This window comes from Fusarium sambucinum, chromosome I (genome assembly GCF_050947815.1).
Source record: "Fusarium sambucinum isolate potato_lamoka chromosome I, whole genome shotgun sequence".
Taxonomy (NCBI): Eukaryota; Fungi; Ascomycota; class Sordariomycetes; order Hypocreales; family Nectriaceae; genus Fusarium; species Fusarium sambucinum.
Genome location: NC_139294.1, coordinates 2878229 through 2891601, shown reverse-complemented (window position 1 = coordinate 2891601; position 13373 = coordinate 2878229). Strand labels below are relative to the sequence as shown.

The 13373-nt window shown below is 49.5% G+C and overlaps 5 protein-coding genes across 5 annotated transcripts; 2 read left to right on the top strand and 3 right to left on the bottom strand.

The window, feature by feature from the left end:
- Positions 1-437: 437 nt before the first annotated feature.
- On the bottom strand, positions 438-1070 carry FSST1_003664 (EMI1 family protein; the record flags this gene model as incomplete). Its single annotated transcript, XM_083229764.1, has 1 exon — positions 438-1070. The coding sequence occupies one exon, from the start codon at positions 1068-1070 to the stop codon at positions 438-440; it is 633 nt and encodes a 210-aa protein (XP_083087094.1).
- A 1341-nt stretch (positions 1071-2411) lies between these two features.
- FSST1_003663 (RNA12 protein-domain-containing protein) lies at positions 2412-5018 on the top strand (the record flags this gene model as incomplete). Its single annotated transcript, XM_083229763.1, has 1 exon — positions 2412-5018. The coding sequence occupies one exon, from the start codon at positions 2412-2414 to the stop codon at positions 5016-5018; it is 2607 nt and encodes an 868-aa protein (XP_083087093.1).
- A 603-nt stretch (positions 5019-5621) lies between these two features.
- FSST1_003662 (kinetochore CENP-C fungal-like protein) lies at positions 5622-7848 on the bottom strand (the record flags this gene model as incomplete). The annotated part of the gene is made up of 4 exons (XM_083229762.1): positions 5622-5743; positions 5793-7439; positions 7493-7695; positions 7772-7848. The coding sequence occupies 4 exons, from the start codon at positions 7846-7848 to the stop codon at positions 5622-5624; spliced, it is 2049 nt and encodes a 682-aa protein (XP_083087092.1).
- Positions 7849-8761: 913 nt separating this feature from the next.
- FSST1_003661 (ribonuclease H2 catalytic subunit RNH201) lies at positions 8762-9778 on the top strand (the record flags this gene model as incomplete). Its single annotated transcript, XM_083229761.1, has 1 exon — positions 8762-9778. One exon carries the CDS (start codon positions 8762-8764, stop codon positions 9776-9778), a length of 1017 nt encoding a protein of 338 aa, XP_083087091.1.
- Positions 9779-9949: 171 nt separating this feature from the next.
- Positions 9950-12718, bottom strand: FSST1_003660 (dynamin-like GTPase SEY1; the record flags this gene model as incomplete). The annotated part of the gene is made up of 4 exons (XM_083229760.1): positions 9950-10248; positions 10310-12057; positions 12114-12557; positions 12627-12718. The coding sequence occupies 4 exons, from the start codon at positions 12716-12718 to the stop codon at positions 9950-9952; spliced, it is 2583 nt and encodes an 860-aa protein (XP_083087090.1).
- Between the last annotated feature and the right edge of the window lie 655 nt (positions 12719-13373).

The window sequence follows — 13373 nt, the reverse complement described above, 5'->3', positions numbered from 1 at the left end:
GCGACTTTTACGGTTATGAAAAGCTAAGGTGGTTTACCTCTCATGTACTTTAATGAATCAATGAATCATATTCATAAATCTTTTGTCTTCCCTTCACTGTGACATGATTGAGATATCGTAAGCCTACCTGGTTAGTAGCTTGTCCATTGACCGACTTCGAAGTTCAAATGCTTTCCTCTCATAGGAAAAGTTATGGAGCTTTAGGAGAAGAAATCCTAACTTACCTATGAAACATAGACAATTTAGGCGAGCCTTGCCTTCATTGTAATCTAAAGACACCTGATGGAATAAAGGACCGTACGACTTGGAAGGAGTCCCGAGGAGTGAGTAAGTATATGCAAGATAACATTGACTGGTCATGTGCAACAGAGTACGTGTCTTCCAAAATGGCTTGAAGGGTTTGTTTCTATTAATACAACTATCGTTGATCCATTCATTCATTCATCGATGGGCTGATTAAAAAATGACCCTTCCGGTACCCTTTCCCCTCTACTCTCCCAAACATCCTCACTGCTCGGCTTCCCCGGTCCATACTTTGTAAACTCCTTCGCGCGGTAGTGCTCCCGAATAGCCCTCTCGCGCTGTTCACCGGAGTAACCCTTTACTCGCATGCAGAACCAAAAGTCGTCCCAATGCTCACTGCACGAGCGCATCTCTCCGTAGCGGTACACGGCTGTAAACTGGCCGCCCATTCCATTGCAGCTCCACGCCTGGTCAAAGGCCTGTCGGCAGGACATGTCCGTTGGTAGGAGGGCTTCGGCGAGGGGATCGCGGGGAGGAATGTCGGAGGGTGTGGGAGCGGTAGATCGGGGTGACTTTTTCATGGAGAGCCATGATAATGTGGAGGGTGATTGGTTTTGTTCGTCTTGTGTGGGTGTAGGCTTGTTCTTTTCGGATTCGAAGAGATCGAGAAATTTTTGGAGTTCGGGATCAGTATCTGACTTGGAGGAGGAGGAGGTTGTAGATGACGAGGATGCTGATGTCGTCGATGTAGTAGGAAGTGTGTTGTTCTCAACTGGTGTCGAAATTTTATCCTCCGTGGAAGGTGTCGAAGACCATAGCCAACCCATTGCGATGTTGTGTAAGTGGTAAAAGAAGTAGGCGGAATGTCTTGAGGTGGATCAAATAGCAAGAATGAACTGCTGAAAGGCGAAATCGTTTGTCGCAATTGAAATGGCGTATGGAAGTAATTGAAAATTGGTCTTGCTGAATATGGAGTTGAGTGTGTTCAACGGTAGATGCAAGTGATATAATATGACTTGGGTCTCGTGCTGCGCGCAAAGCTGTTTGGTTAATTGGGTTTTCGACATTTGGAGATGAAGATGCCGCTAGAGAGTGACGGGGGAAATATCTGCCGTCTTTCCGATACAATGTGGCCAACGTCAACGTTGATTACTTTGTTCTATCAAACCGAATAGCCTTTCCGAAGTCAGGGATTAGATATTACGCTGAATACTAAATGATGTTTAACTACAGTAGAGTCATAAATCCAAATTTTACCGTTGTAAATTCATTACTGCTAGTCGTTAAGTGCTGTTAGTATGGCCGCCGGCCTTAAAAGAAAATATGGCACATCACCCTTATGCATTCAGAAGTCTTCATGTTTCAAAACGAACCTGTTACTACTTATCTATGAATTGAGACATGGTTGGAAAACCTGATGCTCAAATAAATATATTGCACACTGTTTAATCTGTTTGACTGCCCAGTCCCATTGACATCCCATCCCATAAGAACATCCCACGTTTTACTCCGCGGTTAGTGGGGTTGATCTTCACAAGGAGTCCTCGCCTTGAGTACTAAGGTAGTGGGTAGAAAAGTTGACCTTCAAGCTTTAGGCTACAAAAATGAATAGCCTAAGAAGTATGGTCTAAGTAACCTAAGCTGGCCTACTAATTTCGTCTCTTATGGTTCTTGCGACCGACTTTTCTGATACCCTGATGTAAATGTCTGATATTAAGAGCGGGTTCTGTCGCTTTAAGCAAGTTGTTTCACTGCAATGCACCTTCCCCTCACAGAATCAGGAAATTTAGTTGCTAGTTGAGCAGAGTAGACGAAATTAGTGAATCAGATTATGCTATTTTAGACCGGACTCTTTCTTGCACCCTAGAGATACCAAACAATGACCTCATTGTGGGAAGCTAGCTACGACAGACAGCTCTAGTTTATTTATCACACCACGACATAAACATAGACCTTCCATGACCCCTCTCCTCTCTCTCAGGTCAAGCTCCTTACAGCAATGGGACTGATCGAGCCCTTGGGGCAATAGAAAACTCGACTACTGGGAGCATAAGAGACGAAATCATTTAGTCATTTTATGCCGCTGTAGACCAGCTCTAAGGTTCTTTATCCTAAAGCTTAGAGTAGAGGACGACTTTTCTAACGTGCCTCAGCGAGCCCAAGACACCATGATCCCAAGTCGAGGCCTTGCCAGGGCAGCGCTCTTCGCAGCCAGAAGATCAACGTCGACCGGATCAGCAACGTCACTTCTTCGACAGCGGATCAACCAAAACGCATTACGACATCAACCTCTAAACCGCGCTTGGATTACTACAGCCAACCTCGGAGACCTTGCCTCAGTCCCTCCCATTGCTTCCTCAGAAGAAGGTGCCGATAAGAGCGGCCATATCACGACGGAGTCTAACGAAGCCATCCTTTTCTTCGATAACATATTCCCCCTCAAGCTAAGCAGCGTACTCGTGAGGCCCTGGAAATCAGACCATGATGTCTCAGACCTTCTCAAGCGGTTCGAAACGTCTTCGTTGGGAGTCCTAGACCCTATCCGCCTTGTCAAAACAGCAATTCCGGAAGACCTGCCGATTCGAGTCACTGAGATCCTACCACGCTTGAAGGACGGGGGCGCCTATGTCAAGTTCAAATACAACGCCAACATAGATCCCGCCGAAATTGAAGCTCTGTTGGGCAAGCGATTGAGGGAAAAGCCGATAAAGCCATGGTTTTCCATATTCCGCCCCGTAAACGCTCGCCTTGTCCAAGGCACACCTTGGCTGGAAGATCTGTACAGATACCCTACCAGTTTTGTCAAGATCGAGTTTGTGCCCCCGACTCCCGGCATAACTCCCGAAGAGCTTCCCGAGGAGACATTGTACTCTTTATTCCGCAAATACGGCAAGATTGCCGACATCATCCCGCAGCCCACCGACTCAAAGATCACACCGCGATATGCCCACATCCAATTCCCTGTAACAAGGGATGCCATTACAGCCCGCAATTGTATGCACGGCTTCATTGTGAACGAGGTGTTGGGAGGTGGCAGCAAAGGGACCAAACTTCGTCTTTCTTTCGAGAAGCGTGTCAAGGCCCATAGTATCTGGAACTGGTTGACCAACCATCCTCGAATTGTCGTCCCTGTTGTTGCAGCACTGATCGCTGGTCTTTCAGTATTAATCTTTGACCCTATCCGAGAATTCTTCATCAAGCTTCATATCCAACACTCGTTAAAGTTCAAGGACTCACGTATTTATAAGTGGTTCAAGAAGCAGTCGGGCAATTTTGGACTATCAAACAAATCCAAGAGTGGTGACGGCCTTGAGGAAGTCTGGAACCACAGGCGAGACGCAATTGTTCAAGTGCAAGGCTGGCTTGATGAAACCTCCGACACCTTTATCGTCATCACAGGACCCAAGGGCTCCGGAAAGGTCGAGATGGTCATGGACCAGGCTTTGGAAGGTCGTAAGAATGTGCTCAAGATTGACTGCAGACGCATTGTCGAGGCTAGAGGAGAGGCGGGTACCATCAAGCGTCTAGCAATGGCCGTTGGCTACCGTCCTGTCTTTTCCTGGGCAAACAGCATCAGTAGCATGGTTGATCTTGCTGTGCAGAGCACCACTGGCGTCAAGGCGGGCTTCTCCGAAACTCTCGAATCTCAACTGAATAAGATCATGCAGACCACCACAGGCGCCCTCAAGGATGTTGCTGTCTCATCGCGCAGTAAGAGAGACAGCGACTATAAGCTGTCCGAGGATGCATGGCTGGAAGCACACCCAGAGCGCAGACCTGTTGTTGTTGTCGATAACTTTCTCCACAAAGGCGAGGAAAACAGCATCATTTACGACAAGATTGCCGAGTGGGCAGCTACTGCCGTGCAGAACAATGTTGCTCATGTTATCTTCCTTACCACAGACACGGCCTACTCGAAACCCCTTGACAAGGCACTTCCCGATCGACTTTTCCGTACCGTTTCCCTCGGCGATCTCGCACCGGAAGTGGCGAAGAACTTTGTTCTCAGTCGCCTAAAGGATCAGCTGGCAGATGATGAGAAGGCACGAAAGGAATTGGGCGACGACGCACCACCAGCGAAAGCACCCATTCCGCGTACCAACATGATGGAGCTCGATCAATGCATTGAAACCCTTGGTGGTCGCCTCACAGACTTGGAGTTTCTTGCTCGACGCCTTCGTACCGGCCAGTCTCCCAAGCAGGCTATGGAGGAGATTGTATCTGAGACAGCCACCGATATCGTGCGAATCTACCTTCTTGGCAAGCCGTCCGATATTGAGGGCAAGAAGTTCTCTCCTCAACAGGCCTGGCATCTTGTTAAATCTCTTGCGAAAAACCCGAAGCTGCGTTACAACGAAGTCGTACTTTCCGCGCCATTCTCCTCCGCCGCTCCTGCTGGCTCTAATGCCGATGCTGCTATCGATAACCTCGTCAGTGCCGAACTTATTGCTGTCAAAACGTACCAGGGCCGCCCAATGACTATCACAGCCGGCAAGCCGTTGCACCAAGCCGCGTTCTCTGTTCTCCTCCATGACCGCGTGCTCCGCGCGAAGATGGATTATGATACCCTGAATGACTCATCCAAAGCGGAGGCTCGTTCGATCGAGAAGGTCGAAAACGAGCTAGCATTGCTGGGCACTATGCCTCGACAACCAGGAGAGACCGCTGGGCGCATCACCTTTTTGCTTCGCAAGCTTGAAGATAGCCAAGCTAAGATCGCCAAGTGGGATAAGGAGATGACTGCCCTAAAGAAGGTTCTTAGCGAGGAGTTTTAGGTAATTTACCTTTGACATCCTAAAGTTTAGGCCCCATTTCCTGTTGTATTAGGCAAACCTTTAGAGCAAAGACTCCTCGTGAAGATCAGCCCCGCTAACCGCGGAGTAAAACGTGGGTGTTCCGATGAGAAGAGATGGTCATTTTATGCCATTTATCTAGTTTCGACGCCTTATATAATTTACCTTCAGCATCCTAAAGTTTAGGTCCTATATTCCTGTTGACCTCTAGAGCATTGAGTGCATTACTATCACGTTACCATCCTTCAATATTTCCGAGAACGCTGATAACTTGGGTGATTTGTAGGCGAATCAAAGAACATCTCTGTAATTGCAACAGTTCTGCATTGAAATTTCATCTCATGAATGGTATACAACAAATACAACGCGCCATTCCCTAACCGCACATGAATCATAAAACCGGCCAACAAAACACTCCCCCGAAGAGAAATTCTGACACAATGAACCAAGCAGTTTCCATGTGTTTCACAAAGAGATGCCCTATCAAAACTGCCTCAACAAGAGTAGTCTTGGTTTGCGCTACAAATTGGAACGAGTTGCGCAATCGTATATATACTTCCAAAAGTATCATGGGCGTTGTCACTTTCAAGCCATCATGGATATCTGTAACTGATCTGGTTCTGTAGACTGAGCCGCTGCCTCACATCCCTGGGTGAAGAAGATTCGCGAGTCTGCATCGTAATCGTTTGTTATGCTGTAGTAGTTTCCTATTCATCGTTAACAAAACAAAGGAATAAAAAAGACACGGGAACATACCTCTGGGAACAAACCACATGCCTCCAGCACTGAGGCGGAACGAGGCCTCGTTCACTGTGACAAGTACCTTTCCAGTATGTACAAAGAATACCATGTGCATCTTGCGCGAGTTCTTGGGCCGCTTCTCTGACCCAGCCGGTAGATCGACGACACCTGCGCCCATAAACGGCGTTGTGAGCGTCTTGGCCATACGGAAAGATACACCTTGAACGTCGCGGGTTTGAATCGCCTGTCCTGATATGGCGATTCGATCGTCCATCACTTCTACTGGCTCTTCGTCACCGGGAGGGTTCTTCTCGTGTTCGGGGTCCCATAGGATAACCTCACCGTTGACAGTACCAGGATCAAGTTCCCAGTCTTCGGGCTCAACGGTTTCAACCTGTCTCGTTGCTTTTGACTTGGCTTTGCCAGGGCGCCCTCTTGGCTTTGACGGTTTGGCACGCACCTCCTCTACAGGAGCACGGATGACCTCTTTGATAGTTGAAAGCACAAAGCGATCACGACCAGAAACGTCCTTGAACTCCTCCTCTTCCTGAACCACCTTGTCGCCTGCCCACCAGCTGAGTGGCTTGAATGAGTGTCTTCCAGATCTTGTAGTATGTACCTCGTCTGCGTCGTGGCGAACAGAGACGAGGCCACGCTTTTTGGGTAAAGGGGGCCCGCGCTGAAGCGCTGCGAATGATGTCTCCCCAACGTCGTCCCCAGCATCCGCGATCGCCTGCGCCTTTGGCTTTCGTCCAGGTCTCCCTCTCGGTTTTTTTGCCTCTGTTGTTGACGTAGCTTTTGATGGTGCTGGCTTGGCCGGTTTTGATGGCTTAGGAGCCTCGGTTCGTTGCTTCTTAACCTGCCTCGGTGGTTCTGCCTGTTCTTGTTCTTGTTCTTGTTCTTGTTCTTGCTCTGACTCTTCGTTTTCCTGCTCTTCAGTCTCCTCGGCCTCCTCCAGCGCTGGCCGTTTCCGTGATGGGGGTGCATTGGACGTCTTCGGTCGAACATCATTCTTGGGTTTCCTTCCGGGTCGGCCTTTGGCTGGTTTCGCGGTTTCTTGGGGCTCTTCTGGCTCTTCCTCAATGGATTTCTCTTCGACGGGTTCCTCCTCAACAGGTTCTTCCTCGACTGCTTTTGCCTTTGGCGGTCTTCCGCGACGCCCTGTCTTTTTGGGATCTTCGTTCGCTTTTTCTTGATTGGATTTGGCTGAGGCTTTGGCGGCCTTTGGCGCAGGCTCTGGTTCGGCTTCAGACTCTGGCTCAGAACCCTGCTCTGACGAATGTCCGCCCATGGCGTCCACCAGTTGAAGCGATTCGTTGAGTAGTTCCACGTCGTCCTCCATCTCATCATTGCCCTCAGGCGTGTCTTCTATCTCTTCATCCTCCTCCTCCTCCTCCTCCTCGTGAAGTGTGCCATTGGTCCCGTTTGTCGCAGACTTCCCGCGTCCTGTGGGCTTTGCTCCAAAATCGATTTTCCTGGTCACGGTATTGTCGCGATCTTTTGGTGCAGGCGATCGAGCGGGCGATCGGCTTGGCGAAGAGAGGTGTTCTAGATTCGGGTTTCGTCGAGGAGAAGACAATATTCCAGTCTTTATTGGTGAACGACTTCGAGGTAGAGGGATCATGCTTTTCCTAAGTACAGTCTGAGGACCCGGTCCAAAGCCTAGAGTAGTGTTAGTCAATGTATTTTCTTGCAGTAAACCTCGATGAGCGGACTTGTTTCAATATCCATGTCCTCACTGCCTTGGTCGTCTTCTTCATTCTCCCCGGTTTCGTCATGGTTGTTATCTTCATTATCGTCGTCGTCGGATCTTGGTGGAGATGCTGGTTCTCTTTCTGGTGACGAGGAAAGGTCGTCCAAAGGTTGCATGCCATGTTCGTCGCGATTGCCCGTGTCTTTCAACTGTGCGCCAGTTTTTCTACAGATAAATTAGAACTTGTTTATTGAGTCGCATCGTGGGGATCTCGCGATCCGATATGCGCAAACAGACTTACCGACCACGCACACCGAGAGCAAAGTAACCTTGCGGTTCAGCGACTTCGCTGCGGCCTGCGCCGCCACGAGGGGCCATTATTGTGTATTTTTGTTTCGCTCAAGAGTATCGTATGTAAAGGCTAGGATATGTATAACTTGTTCCACTATTTAAACCAGTTCTCGATGTCAAAGAATTTTAGTCGTGAGCTATACAGCTACAAAATCAAAAATTGGGACTGGACGCGATTGGTGACGCGGGTGGTGTGTGTTGTTGTCGTTTGGTGACTTTTAGCTGTCCCGGTCGTGAGTAATTAGTAGATAGGTGAAGTGGGCTGCAGCTTGGGGCGTGTTTAGAGGGTCGCAGCTGATTTGGGCCCAGTAAAAGAGCTGGCACAGTGGGTTGAGGTATCATTCAACAAAAGTGGTAACCAACAGACACTTTGGTAGGGGTTTGACGATGTTCTTTACGTGTACTTGATTGCTAAAAGTGAACTCGGGATTTGAAGGAGTCGAATCAAAATGGATCTTTACTTCTTTATTCGGGCTTCCGTGAGAGAATCTGCCTTGGTATGAGCCGATGTTTTCGGTTCACTACATGTAACTACTACCAGGTTTCTTTGACGTGGCGTTATATAAGTGGCTTTTTGCTTTTCAACTGTCAGACGACTTGAACAGTATAGCAACTGAGTTGGTGAATGAATTAATGGTTTTCTTTTAGACAATGTGATGCATTCAGGTTGCCAGCTGTACCACCATGTTTTAATAGAGTAGGTCTTGGCTTATACACTGAAGCTGACCTAGATAGATCTAAAGTGGACCCAAAGTGCTTAACGCGTCTAGACGCGTCTCCTAAAGATAACTCCCATCTTCAACACCAACCAGTTTCTTTACTTTGACCTCCAGGACAACCACTAATACCATAACCGCCAATTTTTCCGTTCTTCACCATTCAGACCTCGTACACAGCAAAAAAATAACAATCCTACATAATATCGACTCTCAATCACACCATGACAGACTCGCCAGTTGAAGTCGTCCCCGCGACAACCCGTTCATCCTCAGGAACATACATCCCACCCTCAGTCCACGACACTGCCCTCCTCGCAGGCTCATCATTCACACATATTTCAGCGATCCCTCCTTCGCTTCAACCGGCCGACCCTTCAGATCCATCCTCCGCAACACCATGCTGTCTCGGCGTTGACGAAGCCGGCCGTGGCCCTGTTCTCGGTCCCATGGTCTACGGCGTCTTCTTCCTCCCCATCTCCCTATCCGACTCTCTTCTCCGCGAAACACATCACTTTGACGACTCCAAGGCCCTAAAGCCTGCTGTACGCTCAGATCTTATGCGCACCCTATGTACACCTGGCTCAGATCTCTACGAGTCCTGTGGTTGGGCTACGGCCTCGTTATCAGCAAGGGACATTGGCGCAAACATGTATCGTCCCAATACGTACAACCTCAATGCCCAGGCCATGGACGCCACGATCGAGCTCATTAAGGCTGTGTATGCCGCAGGTGTCAACGTGCAAGAGATTTATGTCGATACCATCGGCCAGCCCGCGACTTACCAGGCCAAGCTTCAGCGTGTATTCCCCACGGTAAAGATTATTGTCGCCAAAAAGGCCGATAGTCTATACCCCTGCGTCAGTGCTGCTTCGGTGTGCGCAAAGGTCACTCGTGATGCTGCGCTCGAAGTACTGTTCGAAGCAAGGGCAGATGAAGAGGAAAAGGGTGGTGAGGGAATGGCTTGGGGCTCAGGTTATCCATCAGATGGAAACTGTGTGAGCTGGATGAAGAATAACATGCATCCTGTTTTTGGATGGGGTCCTGAGTGTCGATTCAGTTGGGGCACAGCGAAGGACATGCTCGAGGGCAAGGGCAATGGTGTTAAAGTCGAGTGGCCACTAGACGATGATGGCGAGACAAGCAGAGTCACTGATTTCTTTGTCGCAGGAGACAAAAGTAAGGAATCATCGGAGTTGGGAAATTGGTTTGGTACTCCGGCGGATTTGGAGGCATTCTAGATACCCCTATAATCTACATACAAATTTGGTGTCGAGGATATGTCCATCATGGCATTGGTGTACATGGAACTTTTGTTGTTGGGACTTTTTATAGACATTATATCCTATTCGCTAATCATATCGGGCTCGATTTGAAGCCTCTACTCACAAACTCCTATACATTCTTTTACTTCAAATGTCATCAATGTCGTCCCTCTCAGCAGTTGAGTTGTTGGCCTTCCTCCCTCGGCTATCCAAAGTATCCATGCTGATATTGTCGCTGTCCTGACGCGCAGGCATGCCAACCGCCTGCCTTGCGGTGTCAGAGTTAGCAATAAAGTCGCGGAGCTGCTGCTTAGCAATCTCAACACCTTGAGTCATGGCAGCATTGCTCATCGATAGCATAGGGCCAAGTAGGTTGAGTGTGTATGCCAAGTATGTGCCTCCAGCGATAACTAGAATAAGGAGGCACAGGAAGGGGTTTCGCAGAACTAGAAAGGAGTTTGTTAGCAAAAGCACATAAGAAGATATCTATATCCAGCTCAAACGTACCTGTCAAAATCTCGTTCCAGCCAAGAGCAAGGAGCAGGCCGTAGAAGTACCACGGAACCTGGGCAACACCGCCAATGGCTCCACGCTTAGCTTCAACGTATACTCCATCAGCCGTCTTCTTGAATCGGACAACGAGATCCTGGCGCTTGCCCTCGCTAAGCACTGTCATCTCCTCCTCGAGACTCTTGCCATCTTCCTCATCGATGCCACCAATTGGCGCAAGGTCTTCCTCGTCGCTGGCCTGAACGCCGCTAGGCTGAGGTCCAACAAAGCCTGGCAGGTCGGGAGGACCATATGTTTCTGAAAGTCGGAACCTCGAAAGAAGAGGAACAAGAGTGAGGGTGGACTCTCTCGCCTTGGTATAAATTCCCTCGATATCATCGCTAGGACGCCATATTCTTGGCACGCCAGCCTCATCATATCGGAATTTGTCTTCAAAGTTCTCTCGGAGCTTCAAAAGAATGTTGCCCTCCATAACCTCTTCCTCGATCTTTTCTCGGAGGGCGTTCCAACTCTTACGGCGCAATCGCCATGTGCCAATCTCAACCTCCTCACTGTTGGCATCGAAACTCTTGGCGCGCTCAGCGAATCGAACTTCGGCCTCCTTGACGATACCTGTAAAGACCTTCCAGACTCTGTCCCACAGATCCTTCTCAGTCTCGGGCTTCTCGCCGTTCTCAGGGGCACCAGCGCCACCTCGGCCGCTTCCCAGCTTGTTGAACTCGAGGCCAATGGCATCGCCAAGTCGAGACCTAACCCAACGCTCAACACGGGTCGCAAGTCGCCGCATTTCCTCCTTTCGCAGCTTGGCGCTCTCTTCGTCGAGCTCCTTCTCGAACAGCCTTAACTGCGACTCGAAGTTAGTCCACGCGACGCCTTCGATGAGCAGGCTCTGCGCCTCAACACCAAAAATGTCCAATGTCTTTCGCTTCTCATTGGCAACAATCTCAGCGAATTCATATTGGCCACCGGCCTTTTGCCCAGCCTTGACCTTGTTGGCAACAGCCTCGCCGAAAGCGGCAACGCCAGCCTTATGGGCAGCAGCCAACTGGCTCTGGTAGAGAGATTTGAGACGGGTATCGATCTTGCCCTCAAGCTCGTGCCGCTTGCGAGTGTAGACACCCTTGTGGTATCGGCTAGCTTGCACCTCGAAGGCCTTGATGCACTTTTGGCGAGCGTCGTTTCCAGCCAAACCAAGGTCAGGCAGGACAGTCGGAATTCCCAACTTGGTTGCTTCGCTCTGCTTCTCTTCGAGCGGGGCAATGATCACGTCGAAGTCAATTTGGACTTCCCGGGCGATCTCGTCACAACGGAACTGAGCCAAAAGCTCCTGCTGGGTGGGCAGGTCAAGATCCTTGTTGTTCACAATCTGGTCCCAGATACCCTCGGCATATACAGAGAAACCATCGGCGGGGATGCGTCGGTGGTATTCAGAGAGGAAAAGGCCGCCCTCGAGCTCTTGGTCGCCATGCAGGCCAGGCTTGCCGTGCCTGTGACCGGCTGTGAATCGAGCACCAAGCTTCTGAACCTCCTCGGTGAACTTATCAGCTTGCAGGATCTTGTGAGGCAGAGCAGCGAAGCCAAAATCGAAGTAGTCCTCGATGCGCGCGCTCTCGAGCCCCTGAGGCTTGGAGATGGACGACCAGATCTTGGTCAAGTCCTGAATAAGGGTCGTTCGTAGGTTACCGAGGGGAGTGGTGCCAAGGTGATCTCGAATGACGAAGAAGAGTAGAGATCTAGGAGTTGATCTAGAATGGCGTTAGTAATCGCGCATACGCAGGCTACCATGGACGGTGTAGCTTACTGCTTGTCCTTGAGGAAGATCTGCAAATTGACTTCGAAAACGGTCTTGAGGAGACCCATGTTGGCACCCTGATACAGGCCAACCTGATGCTCCCAGATATTGACGATCAGGACCTCGCTGGTAGCCAGCGCAAACAGGGCACTCTTGCGCTCAAAGTCCTGGTCCTCACCGCGCTCTCGACCATCCGTACCCTCAACGTCCATGACGAGGATGTTCTCCGACATCGGGGTGCCTGCGCTTGTCTCCCGCTTGTTCTTGGACATCCAGATACCCTTGGTGGTTTGTCGACGCTCCGTTTCCGACATGACGGAGAAGTCGGTGCCAAAGAGGTTGTTGAGCAGGGTGGACTTTCCAGTGGACTGAGAGCCAAAGACAGAAATAAGGTGGTAGTTGAAACCCGAATCGGCGACATTGGTTTTTTGGAGATACTCGTTGATGTGGGTGCTGTGACGTGTTAGAAGGCATCATGATGGCCAAAATGGCGGAGAAAGGAGAGTTGTATTGCAGACGTACTTGAACTCCTTGTCCTCGTCGATAACTTGGACGCCATGCTCATAGCTTCCATCCCCCGGCGTCTCGCCGACGGCAGAGAAATGGCCGTTCATGATATGCAATTGTGGTATATATCGAGAGTTTTATGTGTATGTGGTAGGTTTTGGTTTTATTCGAGCTCTGTGAGGTGCATCCGTGGAAAAGTACGGGTGGCGACCCTCGCTAACTGGACAAAGTTTATGTTATTGTGACGATATATTTTGTAGTGAAAGGAGAAGAAAAGACCACGATCAAGTTTTGGAGAAGAGATAAACCAAAACGGGATCGAGAGTTGTTGGGGCGAATAAAGACAGTCGGGAGACCAAAAGTTGTGACCACCTGGACAAGATGGGCCAGATCCAATTGATGTCGGGGGGTACGTACCTACTCTACTAGACATTTTGTTAGTAGAGGTTCCACATTCACCACCAAACCAGCCTCCTTCTACGCCTATCAACTCCTTTTGTATGCAGGTCAGGTCCCAAGTCAGGGCATTTGTTTAATTAAATGGAGTCTTGAGATCCATCCCTGCCACATGTTCTGCATTCAACGGGTAGTTAGTTGTCGTCTTTAAAAAAGGCGGTCACGCTACCAACGTTGAATCAGCTTCCTTTCACGTACAGCACATGTCATCAGCTGCTCTTTATACCTCTTCTCTGGTTAAAGCATGTGCTTTTGCTTTAGTCTCTACTCCTCTGCTGGCTCTTTTGATACCCAACAGCAGGTTCT